At 44.8% G+C, this 25,980-nt stretch overlaps 2 protein-coding genes and 1 long non-coding RNA gene across 7 annotated transcripts in view; all 3 read left to right on the top strand.

Annotated features, from left to right (window-relative positions):
- skic3 (SKI3 subunit of superkiller complex) overlaps nucleotides 1-18,370 on the top strand; it is a 30,960-nt gene extending 12,590 nt beyond the window's left edge. Inside the window, exons 17-41 of the mRNA XM_063195056.1 lie at nucleotides 612-862; nucleotides 1,406-1,508; nucleotides 1,898-2,080; nucleotides 2,650-2,797; nucleotides 3,069-3,147; nucleotides 3,794-3,855; nucleotides 4,035-4,091; nucleotides 4,428-4,496; nucleotides 5,373-5,447; nucleotides 6,030-6,171; nucleotides 6,447-6,540; nucleotides 7,379-7,456; nucleotides 7,866-7,990; nucleotides 9,048-9,171; nucleotides 10,231-10,491; nucleotides 10,908-10,980; nucleotides 12,007-12,060; nucleotides 12,386-12,497; nucleotides 12,904-13,032; nucleotides 14,218-14,342; nucleotides 15,327-15,491; nucleotides 15,877-16,029; nucleotides 16,438-16,568; nucleotides 17,087-17,216; nucleotides 17,556-18,370. Coding sequence (XP_063051126.1) covers nucleotides 612-862; nucleotides 1,406-1,508; nucleotides 1,898-2,080; nucleotides 2,650-2,797; nucleotides 3,069-3,147; nucleotides 3,794-3,855; nucleotides 4,035-4,091; nucleotides 4,428-4,496; nucleotides 5,373-5,447; nucleotides 6,030-6,171; nucleotides 6,447-6,540; nucleotides 7,379-7,456; nucleotides 7,866-7,990; nucleotides 9,048-9,171; nucleotides 10,231-10,491; nucleotides 10,908-10,980; nucleotides 12,007-12,060; nucleotides 12,386-12,497; nucleotides 12,904-13,032; nucleotides 14,218-14,342; nucleotides 15,327-15,491; nucleotides 15,877-16,029; nucleotides 16,438-16,568; nucleotides 17,087-17,216; nucleotides 17,556-17,633 — 3,001 coding nt within the window. The 3' untranslated portion in view covers nucleotides 17,634-18,370. The remainder of the gene's footprint in view (nucleotides 1-611; nucleotides 863-1,405; nucleotides 1,509-1,897; nucleotides 2,081-2,649; nucleotides 2,798-3,068; nucleotides 3,148-3,793; nucleotides 3,856-4,034; nucleotides 4,092-4,427; nucleotides 4,497-5,372; nucleotides 5,448-6,029; nucleotides 6,172-6,446; nucleotides 6,541-7,378; nucleotides 7,457-7,865; nucleotides 7,991-9,047; nucleotides 9,172-10,230; nucleotides 10,492-10,907; nucleotides 10,981-12,006; nucleotides 12,061-12,385; nucleotides 12,498-12,903; nucleotides 13,033-14,217; nucleotides 14,343-15,326; nucleotides 15,492-15,876; nucleotides 16,030-16,437; nucleotides 16,569-17,086; nucleotides 17,217-17,555) is intronic.
- Nucleotides 18,371-19,925: 1,555 nt separating this feature from the next.
- LOC134445907 (uncharacterized) lies at nucleotides 19,926-21,773 on the top strand. The gene is made up of 3 exons (XR_010034366.1): nucleotides 19,926-20,326; nucleotides 20,756-20,840; nucleotides 21,290-21,773. It is a non-coding gene; the product is annotated as an uncharacterized LOC134445907 (long non-coding RNA).
- Nucleotides 21,774-24,386: 2,613 nt separating this feature from the next.
- acacb (acetyl-CoA carboxylase beta) overlaps nucleotides 24,387-25,980 on the top strand; it is a 61,169-nt gene continuing 59,575 nt past the window's right edge. For all 5 annotated transcript variants that reach the window (XM_063195057.1, XM_063195058.1, XM_063195062.1 and 2 more), the window contains exons 1-2: nucleotides 24,387-24,447; nucleotides 24,812-25,484. In XM_063195057.1, the coding sequence (XP_063051127.1) occupies nucleotides 25,003-25,484 (482 nt within the window). In that variant the 5' untranslated portion in view covers nucleotides 24,387-24,447; nucleotides 24,812-25,002. The remainder of the gene's footprint in view (nucleotides 24,448-24,811; nucleotides 25,485-25,980) is intronic.

Here is a 25,980-nt window from a genome sequence, read left to right on the forward strand (position 1 = left end):
TTCTCTTCTCTTCTTTCTCCTCCTCTCCTCTCTCCTCTCCTCTCCTCTCCTCTCCTCTCCTCTCCTCTCTAAACCTCTGACCCATCCTTCTCACACTCCCAGCCTGCAGGCAGCGTCGCGATCGGACCCAGCTGACTGGGTGTGATGGGAAGGGATGGGAATGCCTTGGGTCGGAGAGGCCTACTTGCTATAATAATATAGTACTCTCTCCTCTTCCTCTCCAGTCTCCAGGCAGCGTTGTGAAAGGGACCCGGCTGACTGGGTGTACTGGGATGGTAGTCCCTTGGGGAGGCCTACCTGTTATAATGTAATAACTGTCCTGTCACCTCTCCATCCCTCTCCCCCCATTCCCCTCTCCAGTCTCTACTCCAGGCAGCGTTGCGAGCGGACCCTGGGTGTACTGGGATGGTAGTCCCTTGGGGGAGGCCTACTGTTATAATGTAATCACTGTCCTGTCACCTCTCCAGCCCTCTCCCCCCATTTTCCTCTCCTGTCTCCAGGCAGCGTGGCAAGCGGACCGGCCGACTGGGTGTGCTGGGAGGATGGGTTTGGAATGTCTTGGGGAGGCCTACTGTTATAATAATGTAGTACTCTCTACTCTTCATCTCCAGTCTCCAGGCCGCGTTGCGTGCGGACCCGGGTGACTGGGTGTGCTGGGAGTGCCTGGGCGAGGCCTATCTCCACCGGCACAGTTTCACGGCGGCCCTGAAGGCCTTCACCAAGGCCCAGCAGCTGCAGCCGACCTCCATCTACAGCCTGTACCAGGCGGCCGCCATCAAGCAGACGCTCGGCAAGCACAAGGAGGCCGCCGGGGAGTACCGCAAGATCGTGCAGCGCGAGGACTACGTCCCTGCTCTGAAAGGTAGGTGGCGTGGGTGTGTTTATATGTATATGCATTTATTTGTTGGTGTGCGTGTTGGTGCATTCAGGCCGAATGAGAGCCATGCCAGTGCCCGTTCGTCTTGCACCTAATCGCCAACTGGCCGGTGTGTTCATGCTGCAGATCTTAGCGTTCGCAAACCGGAAAGTTGGTTAGCAATGCAAACTGAAAAATACTTTCGTTTTTCTCTGCGAACCGTGATGACAAAAATTCATGCACAGAAAACAGTTCATATCCCGGTATATGACCGCGGGTGATTCCCATAGTATGTGTGGGATAGGAGGGAGGGATGGGGGTTGGTGTGTGTGTGTGTGTGTGTGTGTGTGTGTGTGTGTGTGTGTGTGTGTGTGTGTGTGTGTGTGTGTGTGTGTGTGTGTGTGTGTGTGTGTGTGTGTGTGTGTGCGTGTGTGCGTGTGTGTGTCTGTGTCTGTGTCTGTGTCTGTGTCTAAGTCAGAAAGTGGTAAGGTAACAAAAAAAACTTTCTCAAGAAATCCTCATTCTTCACTTTTTCTGGACGCTACTCAGGTCTTGGAGAGTGCTTGCTGGCTCTGGCCAGGGGTGCTTTGGAAGACTACCTGGATGGGAGGGCTGTGGACTTCATCGAAAGTGCCATTAAGTACCTTTTCAGGTAGATCTCATTATTGCTGGACACTCAAATGTTAACCTTAGTTAACAGCTACTTGTGTGTGTGTGTGTGTGTGTGTAGTACCACTGTGCCATAGTGTGCGGCAGTGTTTAGGCTTATTATACTGTGTATATGTCTCCATTTCTTACCATAGTGGTGTTACACAGTATTTTGGCTCTTCCTTACTCCCTCTGTCTCTGTCTCTGTCTCTGTCTCTGTCTCTGACTTCCTTTCTCTTTCTCTTTCTCTCTCTCTCTCTCTCTCTCTCTCTCTCTCTCTCTCTCTTTCTCTTTCTTTCTCTTTCTCTTTCTCTCTCTCTTTCTTTCTCTTTCTCTCTCTCTCTCTCTCTCTCTCTCTCTCTCTCCCTCCCTCTCTCCCTCCCTCTCCATCAGAGGTGTGCAGCTCCGTCCGGACCTGTCCTGCCTGTGGAAGCTGCTGGGGGATGCGTGCAGCCTGAGTGGGACTGTGGCCCTGGAGAGGGCCCATGTGCAGGTCCCGGGAGCCCTGTCTGGACACAGCCCTCCCGACCAGAACCACAGCCTGGACCAGAGCACACTGCTCACACTGGGCGAGAGGTGGGACACACACACACACACACACACACACACACACACACACACACACACACACACACACACACACACACACACACACACACACACACACATACTAATTACATAAGCAAATAGGAGGATAATAGCTATCGGATACTATCTGGTCAACTTTGATGTTTGCGATCTAGTGTAGTAATCAAGCATTTGTCCTTCAAGATACCAGCAGTTGACTCTGAATCGGGTTAACCGTAGAGTCTGACTCTATTCTGAAGAAAATAAGATGCGGGTATAGAGACGTATCATCTGGCATAATTGGTGTCATCGAAAATGTATCACTGAAAAGATAAAAAATCATTAGTGAAACTGACTATCAACCAAAGGTGTCAGTCCTGGGTTGAGATAGTAAAAAACTTGCCGCAATTGTAATCCAGTTGGCTGATTGCACTGAAGCCAGGTAGGCCAGTTACTTAGTGAAGTGACCTTTGTTGGAAGGAAACTGTGAAAGGGCTTTTACTTGACATCTGCGTTAAATTGACACCTGGGTTGTCTGTCTCCCTCTGCCTGTTTTTTTTTTTTTTTGGCCACCGTAGGTGCTACGGTCGAGCTCTAAAGCTGATGCCCGATGCTGCCGGTTTGTGGTGCGACCTGGGAGTGAATTATTACCGCCAGTGCCAGAAGCTCCCTGCCAGCCCAGAACAAGACCAGGACAAGCAGAACCTTCTAGAAAAATCCTTACAGGTATTCAAAGAGTTCACATTCAAAGTACAAGGACATTCAGGATCATTTACGATGTGCGTAGACTACTTTGAGCCTGGGCTTTAGCCATGCTTGTTTGCAGATGTTGTTTCCAGGCAAAGTGGGTTGCCTTTTTGGTGAAGACCTTTGTGAACCTTAAAAAGAGTTAGATGAGCATATGGTGGCAGTGTGATTCAGGATGGTGGTATAGGATGTGTTCTGACTGACTGTGACTCCAATGATCCTGAATGGCTGTGTTGTCTCCCTGTGTTAGTGCATTAAGAAGGCAGTGATGCTGGACAGTGCCAATCACACCTACTGGAGTGCCCTGGGAGTGGTTGCTATGGCACCAGGTATGTGGAATGAAAGAATGGAAAGATTCTCTATTCTGCATTTAGAACGTCTCTGCTATTACTACTACTACCTTCTTGCATGAATCAGGTGGCTCTGTCTGCAGGCATTTTATTTTGTTCACAGTGGCTGTAGGCCTATTTCTCACGTCTATGCCATCTAAAATATCAAAAGCATTTTGATTTAGTGCAGAGACCACGGCAACATAAAGTTATCATTAAGTTGCCCAGGGCGGCCGGTTTCGTAAAATTGTGCATGATGCTGCTGTGCGTACGTTGCCTGACTGTTTCTCTGACCGGAGTTCTCCCAGCGCCAGCGGAGCAAATGAATTTAGGAAACGTGATTGGTTGATTCTGCGCTGGTGTTCGATGATTGACAGTTTGGCCACGCCTTTTTAGGAGACCAGAAGTACTTGGTTGGTGAAACATTCCATCCTATTGTTGACGTCACCAGCTGGCTATCTTTTTAGAACAGAGAATCTTTGCTACTACTACTACTACTACCGTACTAATCATAATAGTCATAGTAAATGATGATAATTGTAGCGACAATAATAATTGTGACAATGATGATACTAATGCTAAAACTTTGGTAGCAGTGGCCTTTAAAGTGTTAAACCGAAAGAGAAGAATGACATCTTTCTTTTAGGTGTTGAAAACTTTGCTCTTGCACAGCACTGCTTCATTAAGTCAGTGAAGACTGAGCCAAATGTAAGTACCCATGTAGCATTACATAGGCAAAATAGGAATAGTTAATGAATATCAAGTCAAAGTCGATCTAAAATGTACGTGCCTGCTTTCTTGTAGTCTCATAATTTCGTGTGCCAATAATACAGTGTCTTGAAGTTTTGTCCATATGTCCTGTGACGAATTGCTTTTATTTCCCACAGAATGTAGTAGCATGGACCAACCTTGGCGTGCTATATCTGAAGAAAGAAAACATTGAGGTATGACATGGCCACTAAGCATATCAATGATGTTCTCAACTGCCTTTTGAAATGGAGTTTTGCATGGAACTAGAGCTCTTGTGTTAGAAGTCAAGCCTCAAAGGAATCCCACTTTCTATTTTCTTTTTTTGTATTTTCATTCATACGCTATACACTTGTGCTTAAAGGGGTATGCCACTATTTTGGGGCTTAATACAGTTAAAATCGTTGGCTGGGGTTTATAAAGGTGGTAAAGTATACCCCAGTCAACGATTTTAACTGTATTAAGCCCCAAAATAGTGGCATACCCCTTTAAAGAAGTTGTGAGATTGAGATGTGCTGTTGATGTGATTTCAGCTCTCCCATGAGGCCTTCAAGATTGCACAGTCACTGGAGCCCCTGTATGTCCACTGCTGGATTGGACAGGTGAGCTCACTTTATTTAGTTTGTTTGTTTTTGACATCAGCCGTGGCCTAGTGGTTAGGGAGATAGTCTTCAGATCAGAGGGTTGCAGGTTCGAATCCCATCCTTACCTCTCCCTACACCTCACATCATGGCTGTACTGCCCTTGAGCAAGGGATGTGCAGTGTAAATATACCATGTTACATGTAAATACACTAAAGAAGACACTGTGGTGTAAGTCAGCCGTGGCCTAGTGGTTAGAGAGTTGGTCTTTCAATCTAGGGGTTGCAGGTTCGAATCCCCCCTGACCTCTCCCTACATCTCGATCCATGGCTGAAGTGCCCTTGAGCAAGGCACCTAACCTCACATTGCCCCAGGGACTGTAACCAATACCCTGAAAAATAATAACTGTAAGTCGCTTTGAATAAATGAAAGTGTCAGCTAAGTGCAATGTAATGTACTGTAATGTAATGTAATGTAATGTAATGTAAGTGTGAATGTGTGTGAGTGTATCCTCCTTAAAGGTGCACATATTCTGAGTAGTTTTTTTACGGAATACATGCTGCCCATTCACAAATGTTGCCTTTTTCACAAATACTTACCATCACCACCAAATTCTAAGTATTCATTATGACTAGGAAAAGAGCACTTTTCATACATGAAAAGGTAGATCTTCTCCATGCACACCATTTTGAATTTCCAGAAATAGACATTTTTAGCTGCAAAACTTGTTGCACGTTGGTACTAGTAAATACTAGAAAGATATTAGTTTATTCCTTAGTAAATATTAATGAAAAGATCAGCTGCAGCGGTTTCAATGAGCAGCATATTTGCAATACCTACTCTGGCAACAATCCTACTCAGTGTGCAACCTTTAACCCAGCCGTGTTTGCCCCGAAGGCGCTGATTGCTGAAATGGTGGGCAGCTATGACACCATGGACCTGTTCCGCCACACCACGGAGCTCAGCACTCATGTGAGGACCCTTTCACTCTTCCGCTACATTCCTAGAGACTGAGACGATGAATACAAGCCTGTGCCCCCACTCAACCTTCACTCAGATTCAAGGGAGGAGTTGGAAGGGATTTTATACACTTAGCCCTGCTCTCGAATGTTTTGGGAGACACTACATTTTCGTGTGCACCTATAAAAGCTTGCCTGGTGCAAAAAACAGCAGAAATACTAGTTGTGTTACAGAGCCAATGGAGAAGATTACTTATTGCGATACTGTACCATTTCCTTCAGTTAAATATTTTTTTTACTTTTCTACTGTACTTCCATCCGTTCTCTTCGAGTCTGGCGGTGCAAATTTTGACTCCAAGCTACCATATAATGTCATTGAATCTTATGGGCCCAGCTAGCCGCTAGTTAGACCCATACACTTCAATGGTAATTGCTAGCTTGTAACTAGAAATAGGGTTACCAGACTAGGAAAAGGGCTGAAAGGACAGCAGACAGATAAAAAAACTCAACAATTTAACCAACTTGTGTTGTACAGTACAATGAACATGTCATGCTAAGTGTTAAAGACTTGCTTTTTGTGATGTTCCCCAACCAGACGGAGGGAGTGAAGGGCTATGCCCACTGGGTGTGCTCTACGCTGCTGGATAAGAGCAACAGGGACTCGGAGCTATACCGCTACAACATCCTACAGATGAACGCCATCTCCGCAGCTCACACCGCTCTCTGCAAGTATACAGGTGAGCCACACACACACACACAGCACTCTCTGCAAGTACATAGGAGAGCTGGAACCAAGGACAAACATAAATAAAAATGCATCACATTTATTCCAGTTTATTAATTGAATTTCATGTATTGCAACTAAAAATCCTGACAAAAATAATAAAACAACAAATCGCATTCTTACATGCTGTAACTATATAATATTATCAATGGATCACAGTGGAGCATGTCTTTAGTTAGAAGGAAACTTAACCCATAACCCATAACCCTTCACATTATCTTCTTCTAGAGAGGATCCAAACAGACCCCTCAGCTTTTGTCATGCTGGGGTACATGAACGAGCACCTGCAACTGAAGAGACAGGCCACTGCAGCCTACAAGAGGTACAGTACAACACAATACGTTGTATTCCTACCTGTTTGATTGTTGGTATATCGACACATCTTTTTGTATTAACACTTCCTGAAGGATTTTCCTCAGTATCCCACTGTACATATCAACTAATAACTTTGACATGTTTCTCACCAATGTGATACCTGTTTGATCTGGTACAAATCTGAGAAGTGACTTTGCCCATGGTTTGCATACATGATGCAGTGTAAGTTCTGTTTTGATGTTGTAGGATACTGATGATGGGTAACCTGGATTCATAAGCTACAATCCTGTGCCACACATTCCAAATGACCTAGTTTTACCTATCTCATTAGGGCAGTGTTTCTCAAAGTGGGGCGTAAGGAGGGGGGGGGCATCTCAGGGGGGGCTTGTGACATCTGATTTTGGGTTTTTTCCCCCAAGGAAATGATTTCCTGTCTCGCCAATAAATCAATATGTTATAAGCCCTCATCAACATTATATTAATTGTCATGAATTTGAATAGCATATGAAACGTTGAATCTCACCAGTCACCTTTCCTTTGATTCTGCACAGCGATCGCAAAATTCGTTTGAGCGAGTAGTACTGCTGTTGCTTGGGGGGGCTTGGAAGCATACAGACCCTCTGAAGGGGGGAATGATGGAAAAAGTTTGAGAAACACTGCATTAGGCCAATCACCTGCTTGAAGTCGACAGGGAAAACCAGGACATGTGGAATATCTGGCACTGGATTCTAGCTTTTGAGTCCAGGTCGCGCCTCTCTATATGGTTATGCTGCATATGTGTCTGTCCATCACTCACTCTTCCTCCTCCTCCTCCTCCTCCGCACGATGCGTCTTCATGTCTTCAGGGCAGTGGAATTGCTGCACGCCTCTCCTCACGTTGAGGAGCTCAGCTTTGCGCTCAGGAACTACGGACGTGCTCTCTGGTAACTTCTCCCACACATCTCAACTTTTTAGTCATTCTTGCCTCCAGAGTTTAGTCCGTGGTCGTTTTTGTAGTTTTTATCATTCTTCTCCATTCAAAGTCGGCTACCTCTAGGAATTTGACAACTTTATTTGCCTCTGATGTGAACACAGTAAGGCACATTGAATTAGCGTTGTGTATTAAATGAGCTGTGCAAATGAATTGGCTAAGCAAGATTGGAGTGGTAGTTCAGCCATTAAAATGTTCCCAAGCCAAATCATTTGTACAGCTCAATTCCATATGCTTTCCTATGTTCACATCAGAAGTGACTAAAGCTGTCAAATTAGTGCTACGTTAATGGAGGGGCACACTGTTCCAAAGTCGTATGTTGATGTCTATTATAACATGAGTATCCCCCTCCACCACCACAGTGACGCAGGAGAGTGGGAGGAGGCCATCCGTGTGTATTCCTCCACACCACTAGAGGAGCTGCAGGACCTGACGGGTCTGGCTCTCGCCTACTTCAGAGCCGGTCTCCTGCTAGAAAGCCTCTCCGGTGAGCCTCACGGTCTTGCTCTGTTCTGCAGTATCATTTGCGCATGTCGTTGTCACCAATTGCTCTTCATTCAAGGAGTTCTACCAAAGAATCGTCTAGTAGAGTAGGATGCTTCAAGCTCATACTTTTCCGGGATCCATGTGATGTCAGGTGAATGGCCCTTAAGGAGACCTTCGGTTAGGAGACCTTTTTTACGGTTCAGAATAAATGGAGTTCCCGTAGCACTGTACATGTCGGTACTGCACATCTTGTGCAGGCCTCCACCAAACACCACAAAAAGAGACCATGACACACCCTTAGGAGACCAAACTTGAGCATACTCCTTTGCATTGAGTGGGCGGAGTTTGAATCATCTTTCTTGAATCTTTCTTGAATCAGATTCTTTGGTTCTACCGTCTGAAGAAAGTTGGTGATTAAACGGAAAAAAAGGAAAAAAGAAGAAATATCCACACCTAGCAGAAGCTACCTCATTTCGACCTGCAAGGTCTTCGTCAGTTGTCTGCGGCGTGATGACTTTTTCCTTTTGCATTCTATTATATCCTGCACCCGCAACAATTGTTTTTTTGTTGTTGTTTTTTTGCATGCACCTCACACTTTTTGAGTGATTAAATAGTTGTTCATTCCATTAGGCTGGGCCGGGGAAGTCAACACCACATCTATTCCATATCTACAATTCCTCACAAAGCTGTATGAGTTTGGAGTGAGAAGTCTGCACACTTAAAAATCTTTTTTTCTTTGATAATAGCAATACTGTTAATTCCATTGTATTCCTCCTTGTTTGATTGTGGATATGGACACATCTTGTTGTATAACACCATCTGAAGGTTTTTTTCAGTATTTTAGAGTAAATGTCAACTAATAACTTTCTTTGGCATGGCGGTGAGGAGTCTGCACATTTAAAAAACATTTTTAAGAACGTTTTTTCTTTGAACATCAAAGAAAAACTTTTTTTTTAAGTGTGCGGAATTCTTCACTGCCAAACTTTCAGTCTTGCCCTGTCTGCACCTTTTCTTGGGATGTGCACAATTTTCACACCCAATTGTTGTTGTTGTTGTAGCCTATGAGAAGGCGCTGGCCGTGGCCTCCACAGAGCGGGAGAGGGCCTACATCCTCACAGCCCTGGCCCTCCTGCAGCACAGACTGGGGAGCATGGACACGGCCAAGACCCTACTCTTTAAGTGGTGAGTGGAGTGGAGGGGAGGGGAGGGGAGTGGAGCGGAGCGGAGGGGAGGGGAGTGGAGGAGAGTGGAGCTGAGCGGAGTGGAGCTGAGCGGAGTGGAGCGGAGCGGAGTGGAGCGGAGTGGAGTGGAGCGGAGTGGAGGGGAGCGGAGTGGAGGGGAGTGGAGTGGAGTGGAGGGAGCAGTCATTTTTGCCCATTGTGTTAAAGGTGCACCGTGTAAGATGGTGGCGCAGGGTGGCCAGAGTAGATATTGCAACAATGCACCTTATTTGAACTGTGCTGCCCTATTGCCAAATTTGATGTTTTCATAAATATGTCCTGAATAATAAGCCAATATTTACTAGTTTGACAAAAGTACAGTACATTTTGCAGCTAAAAGTGTCACCTTTGATTAAGGGTTCTTTCCATTATCAAACTCCCAACCTAACCCCAAGTTTTATAGTGTCAAGTGTGTGCTTGCCAATTTAACGAAAAGCTATGGCAGAGTGGGGGAGGGAGCGAGTGGTTAACGATGATTGTAAAGTGTGAGATTTACATACTGAAATATTGGCTACACATGTTACGTGTTGAACCGTGTTCAGGGGGTAAATGTAATGTATGTGTTGTACTGTATGGGTTAATGCTGTTTGGATAATGGGTGGATGTACAGTATTATTAAAAGGAAGAAAGGAGTCGCATCACTGGGGCTGAATACAAAATCAAAAACTGTATTAAACAAAGCCGAAAAAAGTAAATAAAACCGACAGACAGGGGACAAACGTTTCGGGTCTAGCCCATCATCAGTGTTCCCATGTCTGTCGGTTTTATTGACTTTTTTTCGGCTTTGTTTAATACAAGTTTTTGATTTTGCATTCAGCTCCAGTGTGCGACTCCTTTCTTCCTTTTCATTATACTGCTCTTGGAATTACGCACCGAGCGATACGCACAGGATAAGACATTGGCGCGGACGCCACCCTACCATTACTGTACAGTATAATTTACACACATTAGCTGCTGAATGCATGATAGATATATTTGCGTGCATGTGCGTATGTGTATGTGTGCATGTGTATGTGTTCAGCTCCTTACTGAAGGAGCCCATATCGGAGAGCCTGCTGTGCCTGTGTGCCCTGGGATTGGTGCACGGGGACGTCACTCTGGCCACGGCCGCCCTATCGGAGCTGCTGAAACTGAAGCAAGGGGGCGGGACTTCAAAGGTCACGGAGGGGTCAAGGTCATCGGGGGTCGACGTGGAGCAGCGCTGCCTCCTCACTTGTTGTCTGCTGGCACTGCAAGGCCACTACAGCGCTGTACCAAGAGAGGCAGCCAGAGCTGTACACAGGTAACACACACACACACACACACACACACACACACACACACACACACACACACACACACACACACACACACACACACACACACACACACCCTACACTGCAGGGCCACTACAGCGCTGTACCCAGAGAGGCTGCCAGGGCTGTACACAGGTAACACACACACACACACACACACACACACACACACACACACACACACACACACACACACACACACACACACACACACACACACACACACACACACACACACACACACACACACACACACACACACACACACACACACACACACGCACACACACAATTATTTTACACTTTAACAGCAAAACTAGACATTTCTCTCTAACTTCTACAAGTGCTGTGGCTGCTGATATGCTGATATGGGTTGTGATATTATGGCTCCTCTCTCCTCTAGTAACCCGGGAAACGCCACTCTGTGGGCCCTGCTCTCTCGCCTCGTGCCCCAGTACGATCCCAGGAAGGCCAGGGTGAGTGTGCCGATCTCCCTCCCTTCCTTTTTAAACCATTGATGCTGGATACTGCGTAGCGCAACATTGACCCAGGCGCCTTTTTTTACATTAAAAATGTTGATATGTTAGCGTTGAATCAACACATTAAAGGGACAGTTTGGTCAATTTCAACATGCAGTCGTAATGCTCACACTACCCTGGACTTGTCAGTGCCTGAGATTTTTTTTTCTTCTTCTTCAGCCGTTTCCGAGATCCTGGTCATTGTAATGGGGGCAGCTCTTTGTTTACATTTCAAAAAAACATTTTTATTTATTCCCAAAAACATCCAAAAGGTTATAAAACATCAGCAGACAACTAGCAAACAGCAGTACCTTTTGGGAAAATATTTGGAGTTGGCCTATGTTTCATTTTTTAAAAATGTAAACAAACGCTGCCCCCATTAGAATTTCTCATATCTCGGAAAGGGCTGAGCCGAAAAATGTGGCATCACCAGGTACTGACAAGTCAAGGGTAGCGTGAGCAATACAACTGCATGTTGAAATTGACCAAACTGTCCCTTTAATGCAAGATGAGGGTCTCAGCTTTTAAATGCAACTTATTTTATGTTTTTATGTCCTTCAGAAGCTGGGGGTTAGGGTTTTCCCCCAAACATCTTTTAGCAGGGTTTTTTGCAGGTGCTTTAGGCATCAATGAGTTAAACACTGTGTGCTGTGTACAACCACAGGATAATGTGCTGTACTGGGCTTGGTGAACCTCTCATTATGCCTGATAGACTCATACCTGTATATTTAGGTTGACTAACAGGATGTGGACTGTGACACAGCCAGTGGTTCGTGCACGTTTGTGTTAAGTCTTCTATTCTATTCTACTCTACTCTATTCTATCCCATTCCATTCTTTTTTCTTTTCTTTTCTTTTCTTTTCAACTCTCTTCTCTTCTCTTCTCTTCTCTTCTCTTCTCTTCTCTTCTCTTCTCTTCTCTTCTCTTCTCTTCTCTTCTCTTCTCTTCTCTTCTCTTCTCTTCTCTTCTCTTCTGTCCTGTTAGGGTGGTGCTGTGGCTGGAGGCGTGGCCTGTCTATCCAGTATGACCCAAGGAAAGGTCAGTTGACTACTTATTTAACTTGCCAACACAAGACGCTCTTGCAAAAAAAGGAAGTGATGACTTTTATGTGCATACCACAGTATACACAGTCAGTTTGAAACTTCTAATGGAGTTAAACTTTGTGTCTCTATAGTTACCTCCACCAAGGAGGTTATGTGATCATTTGAGTTTGTTGTGTGTTTGTCTGTTTGTTTATTAGTTCACAGTGCGTGTGTGTTACTCTCCACCAGAGTGAGCGGAGGTGCGCTCCCTGAGCGCTTTTCTAGTTATAAATGGACTGGACTGATGTTATTGGTAGTGACTGACTTGTGTTGCTCTGTAGAGGGCGCTGTTGTGCAGTGGTCTGAACCAGCTGGCTGCAGGGAGACACCGTGGAGAGGACAGTAGCAGGAACGCCCTGAAGACCATCCAGAGAGCTGTGCTACTGTGCCCAGGTGAGACGGTGGAGCTCAGGAAATCGGTGCTATTAAATGAGGCTGATGACATTTAAATCACAAGTCCTGAGTGTGTGACAAGTGTTTGTTGCTGATTGAAAGTATTGGCCTGCTGTACGCATCTCACACAGTGTGCATCTGTAATAACATAAGTTGGGAAATCAGTGTCACAAAATGATAATAGTGTCACCTGTGTACAGAACATCTCTTGCTGTGTTAACATAATTCTGATATCACAACATGTCACAGCACAACATACCGTCACTGAATGCTCATTCTCATCTTCTTTATCTCTCTCTCCTCTCTCTCTCTCTCTCTCTCCCCTCTCTCTCCCTCCTCTCTCTCTCTCTGCCTCTCTCTCTCTCTCTCTCTCTCCCTCTTTCTCTGCCTCTCTCTCTCTCTGTAGATGACATGGCTGCCTGGGCGGGTTTGATGGCGGCGTGCTATGCTGAGAACACGGCCTGTGCCCTGTCTGGTGCTGCCCCCCTCAGGCAGGGGCTGGAACACACTCTCATGAGCACCGTTGCTGGGAAAGGTTAGTGCTTAATTACCCGTGTGTGCGTGCGTGTGTGCGTGCGTGCGTGTGTGCGTGTGTGTGTGCGTGCGTGTGAACATGCGTGCGTGCGTGGTCCCCTCATAGAAAATAATAGTGGGCCTCATGCCGTTCCGGCCATAGTCTTGCCGTAGTTTTCTGTAACGGAGGCCAACTAGCAGTGGCGTGGTGGAACGTTAAGGGCTCTGCATACTTCACGTGCGCACTTTGTCGCGAGTGGCGCGAGAACCATTAATGACGTCATCACTTGCGACAGACTATTCATACTTCAAAAGCGCCTTGCTCGCATTGTCGGAAGTGCCCTCTGCTGTTCATGAGAGAAACGGCAGTATTTTTCGCAACTCGCAGCGTGAGTTCTACTGATGTATAAAATAGAAAGCCAAACACAGCTGCTGTAGGGCTACTGAACGTCTGACTTGTGACTTACCACATTGAAACATATATTTTTTTGTTGTAGCCTACATTGCCAGATCATTCCAAGACCATGTGAGAGCATTGTTCTGGCGGCAGAATTTATAAATAGATCGCCGAACACAACGTGCTTCTGAACAAAGTAAACAATTGTTTCACTGAACAACATTTAAGAGAGAAGATAAAATAACTCTCTATGACATTTTATTATCCTCAAAATGATGCAGGATCCATTCTGTAGTAGCCTACAGTAGTTGTAGCCTCTCTTAGAAAAATCCTTGTGTGCGCGACGTTGCGACACGCGCCGAATTTTGAGCTTACGACGGGGGGCGTGTCGAAATTTTAGGTCACGTGACGGCGCGCGCCATCGTCGTGAGTGAAGTATGAAGGAGACTAGCGCCACTCACGACAAGTATGAATCCCCCTTTAGTCAACCTCCCTCACAAAGCCTCAGATGCGCTGGTGACTGAGCGAGCAGCCTGCCCTTTTACCTCACTGGTTAGAGCGTCTGCCTCCCATGCCAGTTAGCTGTGAGGTCGCAAGTTCATGCCCTGAGTGGCAAACTAGCCCAGACATTAACTCAGTTATATCTCTCTAGTCTGGACCCCTGAATTACCCTGATTTATCCATCTCCTGCACAAGTGTCTTTGTGTTTAGTTTGTCTGCTTAATATAGTTCCTCTCCAATTCTTCATTCCCTACTTCATGAATTCCTGCAATGAATGTTATTCCCTTGTTTGTTTGTTCTGCCTCTCAGCCCAGGCAGTGTCTCCTGAGGAGAGGCCCCTGGCCATGGCAGTGGAGGGCTGGGCGCTACAGCAGGCCCTCTCTGGCCTCAGGCAGGCCGCACACTACGACCAGGCCCAGGCCCTCTGCACACAGGTACAGGAACCCTCCATATCCTACTCACTGGATCAGTGGTACATTTCTCGAAAGCATAGTTACTAGCCAGTTAGCAACTTGAGAAGTTTCCAATGGGAAATTGCATTGCATACACCAAAGTAGCTAACATAGTTAGAAACTATGGTTTCGAGAAATGCACCACAGAAAAGCAGACTCTACTCTACTCTACTCTACTCTACTCTACTCTAGTCTACTCTACTCTAGTCTACTCTACTCTACTCTAGTCTACTCTACTCTACTCTACTCTACTCTACTCTACTCTACTCTACTCTACTCTACTCTACTCTACTCTACGCTACTTCACACTACTTCTCTACTCTACTCTACTCTACTCTACTCTACTCTACTCTACTCTACTCTACCCTACTACTCTACTCTACCCTTCTCTCCTATCTTGTAGCCCAAGTATCTCTCCGTCGTCTCTCTCTACTTTACTCTACAGTACACTCTTATTCTATCCACTACTGGTGCTGCTCCCTTTAAAGTAAAAGTTGCTTTTCCACACATTAGTAGAGAGACATTTTGTCAAAGTCTTTGCTCTGTCAACAGGTTTTCACGCATACAATCTTTTCAGTCAGAATTGTCTGTTGTCTATTGTCCGCTCTGCCGGGTACTGTCTACTGTCCGCTGTCTGTGTCTGGTTGTCGACCCTTTTGCATGTGCTTTGCGGATTTGTTGTCAGATTTTATTTTATAGTTGTGTGTTGTTGTCATGACAAATTCCTGTCCACCCCATTGAGATGACGATACATGTTTTAAATCTTGAATCTGAATCTGAACACTTTTCTGTACAACCAGTGCACTTTCATGCTTCCGTTGTACTTTTCAATGTTTTTGTATGTGCCAGTACATTCCTAGCAACTGTGTTAGCCATATCAACAGTATAAAAATAAACTTGAAACTTGAAAAGCTTGAATGTTTTCTTCATCCCTCTGCCTGCTGCCGTCCTCCCTCTGTCCCCCAGGTGTTGAGCGTGTCCCCTGAGCACCCGGCTGTGGTCCTCCAGCTGCAGCAGCTGCAGTGTGAGCGCCTGCTGGTGGAGAAGCCTGGTACTGCGCTGCCTGTGCCGGTGCTGGAGCAGCTGTCTGCAGCCGTGATGGCCAACCCCACTTCAGTGTCCGCCTGGCATGTGAGTCACTTGGATTCTGTCTAATATCCTAACTACCGTCCTCCCTTGCTCACTTTTCTGCTTGTGGCCTCGTGATGACGTCACTGACAACAGAAGTGTACTTCAATACCTTGCAAAAGTGCAATTATAATGTAATTTTTTCTCATTTGAAATCTGGATGGCGAATGAAGAATAGTCCCACAAAAGTTGTTGTGGTAGCATTGGTAGTTTTGTAAAAGGTTTGTCATGGCCTTAAGTGTGTTAGTAAGTTGGTTAAAATTGGAGAATGTTATGTACTCAATTTATCTAATTTTCTCTCTCTCTCTCTCTCTCTCTCTCTCTCTCTCTCTCTCTCTCTCTCTCTCTCTCTCTCTGTCTCTGTCTCTCTCTCTCTCCTCCTCCTCAGTGGTTGGCAGGGTTGTATGTGTCCCAGGGTCTGCTGTCTCAGGCGTCTGTGGCCTACAGGCAGAGTCTGCAGCTGGCCTCTCAGCTGGGACAGTACGGGGGCAAGATGGGCAGTCTGGTTAGGCTGGCTCTACTTGCTCTCTCAGCCTGCATGGTAAGGCATGGGATCGCACGCACGCACGCACGCACGCACGCACGCACACGCACGCACGCACACACACACACACACACACACACACATAGACTCCCACTAATTGTTCGATTAATGACAAGAATACATTATTAGATTAGATAAGGCTCTCTACTCAATTGTTGTGATTGTCACACACACACACACACACACACACACACACACACACACACACACACACATACACATACACATACACACACACACACACACACACACACACACACACACACACCACACACCACACTGAAAGGCGGTTTATAAAAAATAAAAAAGTGTTATCATTAGGTTTCCTTATTGTATTTATATTATTAGATGCACCTTCAGTACGTTTTCATAAAAACTGTCTGATCAAGTCTTGTGTCTGTCCAGGCCAGTGTCCCAGGAGGAGAGTGGAAGAGCCTGGTGCAGGAGGCCACTGCTGAGGCCCTGAAGCTCGGCCCCTCTCCTGTGGCCCTCCTCATACAGGCCCTGCTGCAGTTCAACGTCAAGATCGGAGCCAGGTACAGCTTTTACATTGTCTTTATTTACAGTAATAATTACTGTAGACGGCCCTGCCGTGGCCTAACGTTAGGGCAATGGGTTACTATGCCAGCAAGCCGGGTTTGATTCCGGCCCGGATCATTTGCCGATCCTTCCCCATCTCTCTCTCCCCACTCATTTCCTGTCTCTCTTCCACTGTCCTGTCATAAAAATTTAAAATAAAAAAATAAATTAAGGCAAAATAATTACTTTAGATGTTATATACTCTGGTTGAGGGTGCATGATGTGGATGCTATAATGTAGGTTAAACTGTCATCGCCTTCCCACTCCTCCCTGCTCTCTGATTGGAGAGAGACAGAGACCATAATTTGGAACCCTCGCTGAGGGTAGAATCCATGCTGTCTTTCAGATTGGAACGATTGCTCAAAGCAGCATGGGTAAGACTGAACTAAGTTGCTAAGCCATGAGCAACGACGCTTTCCAGAAATGGGGTCCTGTGTTGGTGTTAACATGTGTTTGTGTGTTTTCCACGTTGCAGAGACACCCGTCGTCTCCTGGAGCGACTGGTGTACTACGCGTCATTTGAGCAGCCTGAGACGGTGACCTCTGTGGCCCGCTGGTACCTCCTCAGACACCTTCACGCCAAAGACGACCTCGAACTCATGGATGTGAGTGTGCCGAGTGCTTCTGGCATGTGTGTGTGTGTGTGTGTGTGCGTTGTGCGCGCATGGTGTGTAAACCCACCCACATTCTTTATACTGGTACAGGAAAAGGACTAATAACGGCATGTGTAGTGATAGTACTTGCTAAATCTGGAGCTGGGCAACTAATGGAGCAATAACTTTAAGCCAACAGCCGAGCACTGCTTCTTGACTGAAATTCCACACAAATCTGTCTCAGTGCTGCTGCTGCTTTTAAGTGCTTGTGCAATGTGAGTGTAAGAGTTTACTTGTGCAAATCCTAACATGGCTTGATATTGATTATTATTCTTTCCATCCTGACTGTAGAAACTGGTGGAGGAGGCCGCAGCTGCTGGGGACTCCAGGCTCCTGCAGTTCCATAAACAGCTCTGTCCTTCAGCCTGAGATGGGGGAGTCGGAAGAGAGATACTGTAGGAGAAGATAGGAGCTCCCCCTGCCGTGCCGCTGAACTGCTTCTAACCAGACCAGGCCAGACATGTCCCCAAGGCCTGTCTGTCTGTCTGTGTACATTGCGGAGTCCAACACAACACAACACAGCAGAGCCGAGCAGAGCTGTACAGCTTCTGACAGTCGATCTCCTCCACTTAGCCAAACCAACCGACCTGGCTTCCTCTTGAAGACTTGCTAGTGCTTTTAATTCAAGCTCACCAAGATGAAACAACACGAACAGTTACTGTACACCACCATGAACAAAGCACTTTGAATGATGAAAACTGACAAAGCAACAGAAGCGTTCTCTCAGTTGACTTTGACATGCATGGACTTAAATAATTGATTTTGATGGGCAAATGTAACAATGAAACAGATATCCCTTTATTCCCTGGTAAAATTAGCTTAATTCGAATTTGGTGCAAAAATAAAACAGGACTGCTGCAGCCTGCCATCCTACTGTATGCGCTGAACAAAAACATATGACAAGCATTAAAACTGTCCGCAGTGACCATTTTAACAGGCGTACAATGTTGCATGTGACAGGTAGTCAACAACATGAGAAAGATGTTTTTCTTTCAGGTTGTAAGAGACATTCTGACTTTTGGTGTGAACTATTAATCATGAGCTGAGATTGTAAATCAATGTAATGATGCAGTGATGCAATGAAAACAAAGCATTTTTTATCAATACTTTTGTCTCAGGATCTTACTTCTTGTCGTCATTTCCTAGCCTTTTTTGTTGTCCATAACCTTCTGCTCAATCCATATTACTGCTTTTACCCCATGAAACCAGAGATATTTTCTAACAACCATCTCTGATGATACCTCATTATGCCCTATTATATTATTATTATACTATTGTATTATATATTATATTATATTTTATATTATATTATATTATATTATATTATATTATATTATATTATATTATTACATTACTATTATTTGCTTTTATATTACTTTCTCCCTAGATTAAAATAACAGTTTTTGGTGGAGTGGGCACATCTTGACCTCTCTATAATAGATCTTCAACGCCCACTAATAAAATGTTAGGACTGAATCTGACAACACCGGTTACAGAATTGATGAGCAGTAGATACTGTTTGAAGACACCACTAGTTGCTTTGAATTTGGCTAAATAGGTGGGGAGCACGCCAATAAATGTAGGCCTACAGTATAGTATGGTAATATCCATTGACTGTCCATGATGGAATGAACTAAAATTGCACTGGAGGGTGGGTCTTTGCAGGATCTGAAGCATGGGCCTCTGCAGGAAACAAAATAGAATCTGGTGAGTGGGTGGTGCTGCAGCTGGCTGGTTGATCCACGCTGTCTGCGTGTGTGTTGTTGACTTTACTCGTGTCCTTTTCGTATCCATGCAAGAAAATAAACGCACAAGAGCAGATGTAGCCATGATCGGCAGGCAGGATTAACTATGTTGTCTTAAAACAACATAGCTCATACATGCGGCTGAGACAAATGGATAACGGCAAAGGATGTGGATAAGAGTGAAAGTTAACGGTAAGTTGTGATTATGCTACCACGTCTTGGGAACTTTCGTGCTAAGTAGCCTCCTTGAACGTGTTCACGTTGCTCCTGCTACTTTGTAACTAACTCAACTGAATTTAATTGTGTTTATTAATATAGTTCTAACAACGTATAAAGTGTCAGCTAGGGTGGTCATTAAATGCTCATGCCCAGCCTTTTTGTTTTATTTTACGGTACTTCGCAGGTTGGTGAGGTGTCAGATGCTCTGTTTACCTTTAAATAATTAAGAGACCAACATAAGACGTTTAAACTTCCATTTAAAGGGTTAAACGTGTATTGTTGACATTACACCATACAATAAAAGGTCTTTACCCATTGCCGATTTAGATGAAGTGTGTGTGTTTATACTACAGCGAGAGTAGCTCTGTTGCTAACACTGTAGTTTTGGGGGTTGTTGAGGAACAACTTGCAAGACATGTTTGATGGGCAAGTAGCGTACGTTTGCCAGCAATATATGATTTACTATGGATGATTTGGCAGCTACTTCCCAACCTTTGAAGCAATTACATATCTTAACTGTTGCTCTGTTGTTAGATTATAGCTCACCTCCCTCCCAGCCCCTTCCCTTCCTCCCTAGCTGATAATTCACCTTTCCCCTAAATGGCACAAGGACAGAGGGCAGCATATGGACGCCCCTTACCCCAGCCAGCAGTCAGAGACGGTCTGTTTACGGTGGGAGAGACAGCGGACACTTTCCTGGTGAACCAGAAGCTATGTGTTGACGCCCAGGGCGGGGGCTGGGCTACACAAACCTTCTGGTACACCTGTGATTCGCTCTCCTCCTCCGTTCACGAAATGAACGGAGCAGCACGACGAATCAGGATCGTAGGGAGGGATTTCAGTGGGTATGACGTTTATCGAACGCGACACCTTCCCCCAGGGTAGTTCGGCTGTGCCCGCCCCCTCACTGAATCACAACAGTAATGGCGGCGTGCGAGGAGTTATCAGCGGTGTTATCCAAAATACTTCAAGTTGATTCTCTAAAGGAGGAGCAGTCCCGAGTCATGGCTATAGAAGAAGTGGCTGGCTATGCTTTCTTCTGAAGTCTATCAAAAAAACCTGGTGGGAATTGTTGTGGATGAAGTTCACGTACAGATGGTAAGTGAAAAAACAAGGTTGTTATTAGCAATTATTTATTGTGCTTTATGTGAAATTGTGGCTCATGTAGCACACTCGTGAGTGCTGGAGAAACACGCATGCTATTTTGATTCGGGATTCAGATACCCCATGGGAATGAGACCCAGACTAAACACTTCCCTTGGACGCCCGTAAGGCTTATTGGAACGTTTTTATTGAACTTGTGGTCGTGAAACTTTAGTGTCAGATTAAGTAAAGGGATTGTTTTGGTTTGGGCGTAGTTTAAACGTTTCATAATCAGGCCATTTCGCTGTTTGCTATGCCCAGTGCTGACGCCAGAGCCTTGTGAAGTTTCGGTGTGAACAAACCCCTTCCCCCACCCAGTTGTGCTAAAGGTGTGCTAACGTCCAGCAATTTCAATGTACTCACGGAGATCGTTCTATGTTTCAGGGGCAACGGTGTAAAGGGGAATCCAGCATTGAGAGAGAGAGAGCTTTTCTCGCCTGGGACAACTCTGCTCAGTTGTGAAAGAAAGGTCAGACATTGTAAATAAAACTCACTGCTTAATAGCAAACCTTCTAAAAAATCTGCCAACCTACTTAACCCTTGTCTAGGTCCTTTACAGTTTTTTTTATTGCTGTTGTTTTTACTGTAGGCTACTTAATACACATTGTATTAACTTTCAGAGTACATTGCACTGACCCTCTGTAAGTAATTCAACCTCCTGTAAGTCGCTTTGGATAAAAGCGTCTGCTAAGTGTAATGTAATGTTAACAGTTAGTGTTAATGGCATAACAAATTATGACTCCTTGCAATAAAAAAAACAAAAAAATTGTTTTGCAAACCCAGTACATGATAAAGCCTTCATAAATAAAGTATTAATAGAAATCAGATATGGGAAGCAAAAGCCCGTCAAGGGCCGCTGAGCCGGCCTATAGCTCTTTGGTTATTGATGACTAACAGAATGCATATGTTATCTTTCAGGCACACCTGTCATGGCTTTGACGGCTTCAGCAGAAGTTGTCAACAGAGAGGGTCATCAAGCTGCTACACATGCACAATGCAACCCGGGTGACAGTGAGCCCAAATAGACATAACATCAGGCTTGGCCTGAAACATGTATCTAGTAATACCCTCTACCCTCACATGCAGTCTTGTATGCAATCAAAGGATCACCTAGGGTTGACAAGACAGTGAGAGAAGTGATTAAGGCAGGCACACAGGCGTACATTAGTACCAGACATGCCACTTGTCACAAGCAAGGCTTTCTGCACCGGGTTTGGAACAAAGCTAATAGAAGCAGCAGTCAACCATAGTCCTTACATCTTTGATATCACTTACATAACAAACAACTTACCAGTGTGTAGGCTACGACATGCTCAGGAAATTCTACTTATAATAAGTGAGGTGTTTGGTGACTTTGAGTAAACAGAGCAAACTCTCCCTGATGACACTTTCTTAGTGCCAGACATTGATTTTCACTGGCTATTTTGATGAGTCTGATGATGAGTCTGAACTGAGACGCAACACAGCAGTAGTTCTGGGGTCCAAACTAGCAAATGTTATCAATGCTGTTGTAGCAATGTAAATTACAAGAATGGAAATAATGATGTACAAAAGTCTTTGGAGAAAATGTAAATATTTTTATTGTGACATATGTAAATAAAAGTGTTATTGTGCCAATCTGGGTGTTGTATTAACTGTACAATGATAAGACATAAATAATGTGCACAGAGAAACATAATAAATATTAACAAAACTAAAAAAAACTATTGAATGGCATGAATAGAATATACATTCACTATACAATCCCTTTAAAATCTGTTTCCACTCAGCTGAACAGACATCAAGGGGGAGCCTGTTAAATTCACAGGTACATAACCAATGGGCCATCAACAGTCTCTAGCTGTGTCTCAGTGTAAGGTGTTGGGCCCTGGAAGTGTCCTTGGTTGTAGGGCAAGTGACTTCTGCATTATGCACATCATGGTACACATATCCATCTTAGTATGCTGAGGTATCACAAAAAAAAAATCTGAAAATCTGCTTGCAATTTCTGAAATGAAAATGCCTTAAAACTGTCAGCCAATGTATTGGCCAGCATGAAATGGGTGAAAGGGCTGCATATCTTCTTGCACTCTTCCTCCAGAATGTTTTGAATGTGTTCTGTGAGTGGTCCAAACAGCTCTTGGTGTTTCGTTATCTGTTTGGCTGCCCAGTTCCAGTTTTTTCTTGCCAGGGCCTCCACTACTACCGCTGTGCCATCTGGACACACCATCCTTTCACCTTTACTTCTGGTGGGGTAATAGACAACCACCTGTAACACACACCCAAAAAATATAGTCAGGGACAGTTTTTACATGATTACTTTTTTTTTTTTTTTTTTACAATACAATACGAGCTAATTGACTTAAATACTACTATATTAGTAGTGCATACTATATTAGTATATGCACATAACACTGAAAGTGTTCTAAGATACTCCAATAACAATAATAAAAGTAATGATAATAATAACATGTATTTATATAACACAACTCATACAACATGTAGTTCAATTGACTTCACAGTTAAATCAAAAAGACCAACATAAAACATGGGTTACTTGGGAAATGTGGAAGTACCTGAATGGTCTGTTGGGAATTAATAAAAGTAAACAACAACTAATGTTGTCTGTGGTCAGGAGATGGACAGGAGAGGACTATGAGGGCAGAGAGGGGTGATAATGGGGGATGGGCACCACAAGCAAATGTGTGGACTGGTGAGCTTGATGGACGGATCTCTTCTCTCTCTCTCTCTCTCTCTCTCTCTCTCTTCTCTCTCTCTCTCTCTCTCTCTCTCTCTCTCTCTCTCATCTCACACACACCACACACCACCACCAACACCAAACGAAGAGCTCTTTTCCAAAATGAGAAGTCATTTTATTCCTATTTTATTTTTTAAATCCAACTTTATGATGGCATTTGGGAAAATTGGAACTGGTTTAATGTTATGTGGTATTTTCAGAACAAATGTAAACATTATAAAACACATTTCAGTGATATTAGCAATAAATAGACTACAAAAACACTTCATTTTGGAATATTTTTGAAAATGGATTTACAACATTGTGGAAAAGAGCTCTTCAAATACACTGACACACACACACACACACAAACATGTCTAATCAAGACTTGCTTATACCAGGCGTACTGCTAGTAGTTGAGATTTTCTCGATACAGTTGTCTACCATTATCTTACCATGGCATGGTGCTAAGTAGACTTGGCTTGATGCGTGGAGCTAACATAAGCAGGTTGAGTAGCCATTAAATTGGCTAAATGCTTATTGTATTTGCACTGGCGCAAATCATTGGTTATTGTCTAACAACCCAATATATTTTCTCACCTCTGTAACGCTTTGTCGAGCTGGGGTGTTGTCAGTGGCTGCTGGCCTCGGTAATTTCGGAGCTGGGGGGCCAGGGGTCGGTGGTTGCTCCGATGGGGTTCGGGCTCTGTCCCGTTTGCTTGCGATTGCCTAGGCCGAGGCCGTGGTGGTGGTGGTGTCTGCTGCACTCGCGGTCGTCGTGGCTGATGTTAAACTGGATAGGCCTATAGTAGGGCGATTCGGTTCTTTTTCTGCGTCTTGCCATTCTCTGAAAGTACTCAAACTCTCTTCTAGCCTAGCAATGAACGAACGCTCCTGGACATTTGCTAATGTCAACCCGATTTCTGCCAGCCGTTCCTCGATTGATTTTGCATTAGTGTCCTTCTGGAAAATCCTGCTGTTTGTAATGACACCTTTTATCCTGAGATTTTCCTTGCAAAGACGACATCGGTCGTTTACAGCCATTATGTTCTCTGCTAGTCTCTTCTCTAACACGCTGTAACTGTTTTGATTCCCGACCTGTACGACCTGGCGGCGCTTAGGTGACGACACGTCCTACGTCACAAAGCTTCAACGTGAGTGGTCGAAGTGCCATGTCATTCATATGAGGTTGCTCCAACCACGTGCAAGCATCTTTTGACTAAACCACGCCTGCGGAGAGGCGTGAGAAGGCAGTGTACCAGTAGCCTGTTACTTACAGGCTACTGGTTCACCAGGAAAAGCGGACACCACATCAGTGCAAAATGTATCCACACACGCCATGCTCCAAGTGTGTCATCAGGTTTGTTGTCTGCTTATCCTAAAGCACTAGGCCTACTGTATGTGAGAGTATAGGAGTATCTGATGTGCTTTGCATTGTTTTGTTAGGCATATGGTCTCTCCTGGATATGATTAACAAAGTGGTTCATCATGTTCTGCATGGTAATATTAAACTGCTTTGTAAGTTAATGCTGTGGCAAAATTATTTGCCAAGTTTAGCCTATGCTATATACTGTAGAAAGTGTTGTTATAGCAAGTGAAGGAAGTACGCTTAGGAAGTGATCTTCAAAAAAAAAAACCATGATGCTAGAACATGAACATGTCAAGATGCTAATCGGCATGACTCAAACAATGCAGTGAACTTTTGATCTTTATTTTCTTTTCAGATATCTGTGAGGTGTTGAGGAGGCAAGTAAATAATTGCCCCTCCTAAATTGCCCCTCTTCTTGTCAGGCGTTTTGCAAAACTTTCAAGATCTCAAGGTGTCGTATAGCCACCCAGCAAGCCAAGCAGAACACACCGGACTATTAGACTACAATTCACAGCAACACTACCAGCAGAGAGTGAGAGAGATAAGATGGAGCTTAACAGAACCTCTACCACAGAGCCAAAGAATCTCTCTCAGGAACATTCCATAGCAGTTGGCCCTCGGACAGAAGCCATGTCTGCAGACAACGGGGCCCTTCAGATCTCCAGCAGTGCAGAGGGACCTGGTGCCAGCAAAACTCCATCTGGTGCAGAGCCTCCAAGTACATCATCATCATCACCATCTGTCTCCCCTCCAGCCCCTAGCCAGGCTCCAACTTCATCATCATCTTCATCGTCCAGGCCTAGGCTGGCTGGAGGGCCTGCGAGTAGGGCGAAGCTGAAATTTATTCTGGGCGCCTCGGAAGACAACTCTTCAGACGATGAGCCCCTGGTTATGTTTCGGCCTCCTCCGTCGGCCAAAGCGAGCGCCACCGAAGTTCAACCGCAGCGGTCGACATCTTCCACCAGTTCTGCTCTGGAGCCTCCACCAACAGCACCAGTGGTAGCCTGCCCGTCCTCAAACAGCATGAGGTAGGTCATCTGTGATTGAAGTTAGATAACTTACTGTTTGATTGTGTACATGAGGTGTGTGTGTGCTGAGTAAAGGAGTTGTAAGCAAGTTGTTCAAGCTCCAAAAAGAACATCACCTGCATGAATGAGAACCTTTAGATATGTGGGTTGAGCGTTAAGTAATTGTGTGTGTGTGTGTTTGTGTGTGTGTGCATGGAGTGCGTGTGTTGGCCAGACATTGTTCATTGTTTGCATGTACCGTAATTAAAACGTTTTGCCTGCCAAGTGCCTCAATAAAGTGGTCCAAGATCTTGGCCGATCACTCAGAAAAACTAAGCAATGCACTTGGCTGTTAGAGAGACATACAAACACACAGTTTCTACTAGACACATGGCGTATTGTGTTTGTGTTGAAAAATAACAGGAATGTAAACGGGCAGCCAGGCAGTGTGAAGGGGTCGTGCAGATAATCTCTGTTGGGGTTATCACCAGGGTTGCCAGATGAGGCTAATGATTTC

The sequence above is a fragment of the Engraulis encrasicolus genome, chromosome 3, assembly GCF_034702125.1.
Source record: "Engraulis encrasicolus isolate BLACKSEA-1 chromosome 3, IST_EnEncr_1.0, whole genome shotgun sequence".
NCBI classification, from domain to species: domain Eukaryota; kingdom Metazoa; phylum Chordata; class Actinopteri; order Clupeiformes; family Engraulidae; genus Engraulis; species Engraulis encrasicolus.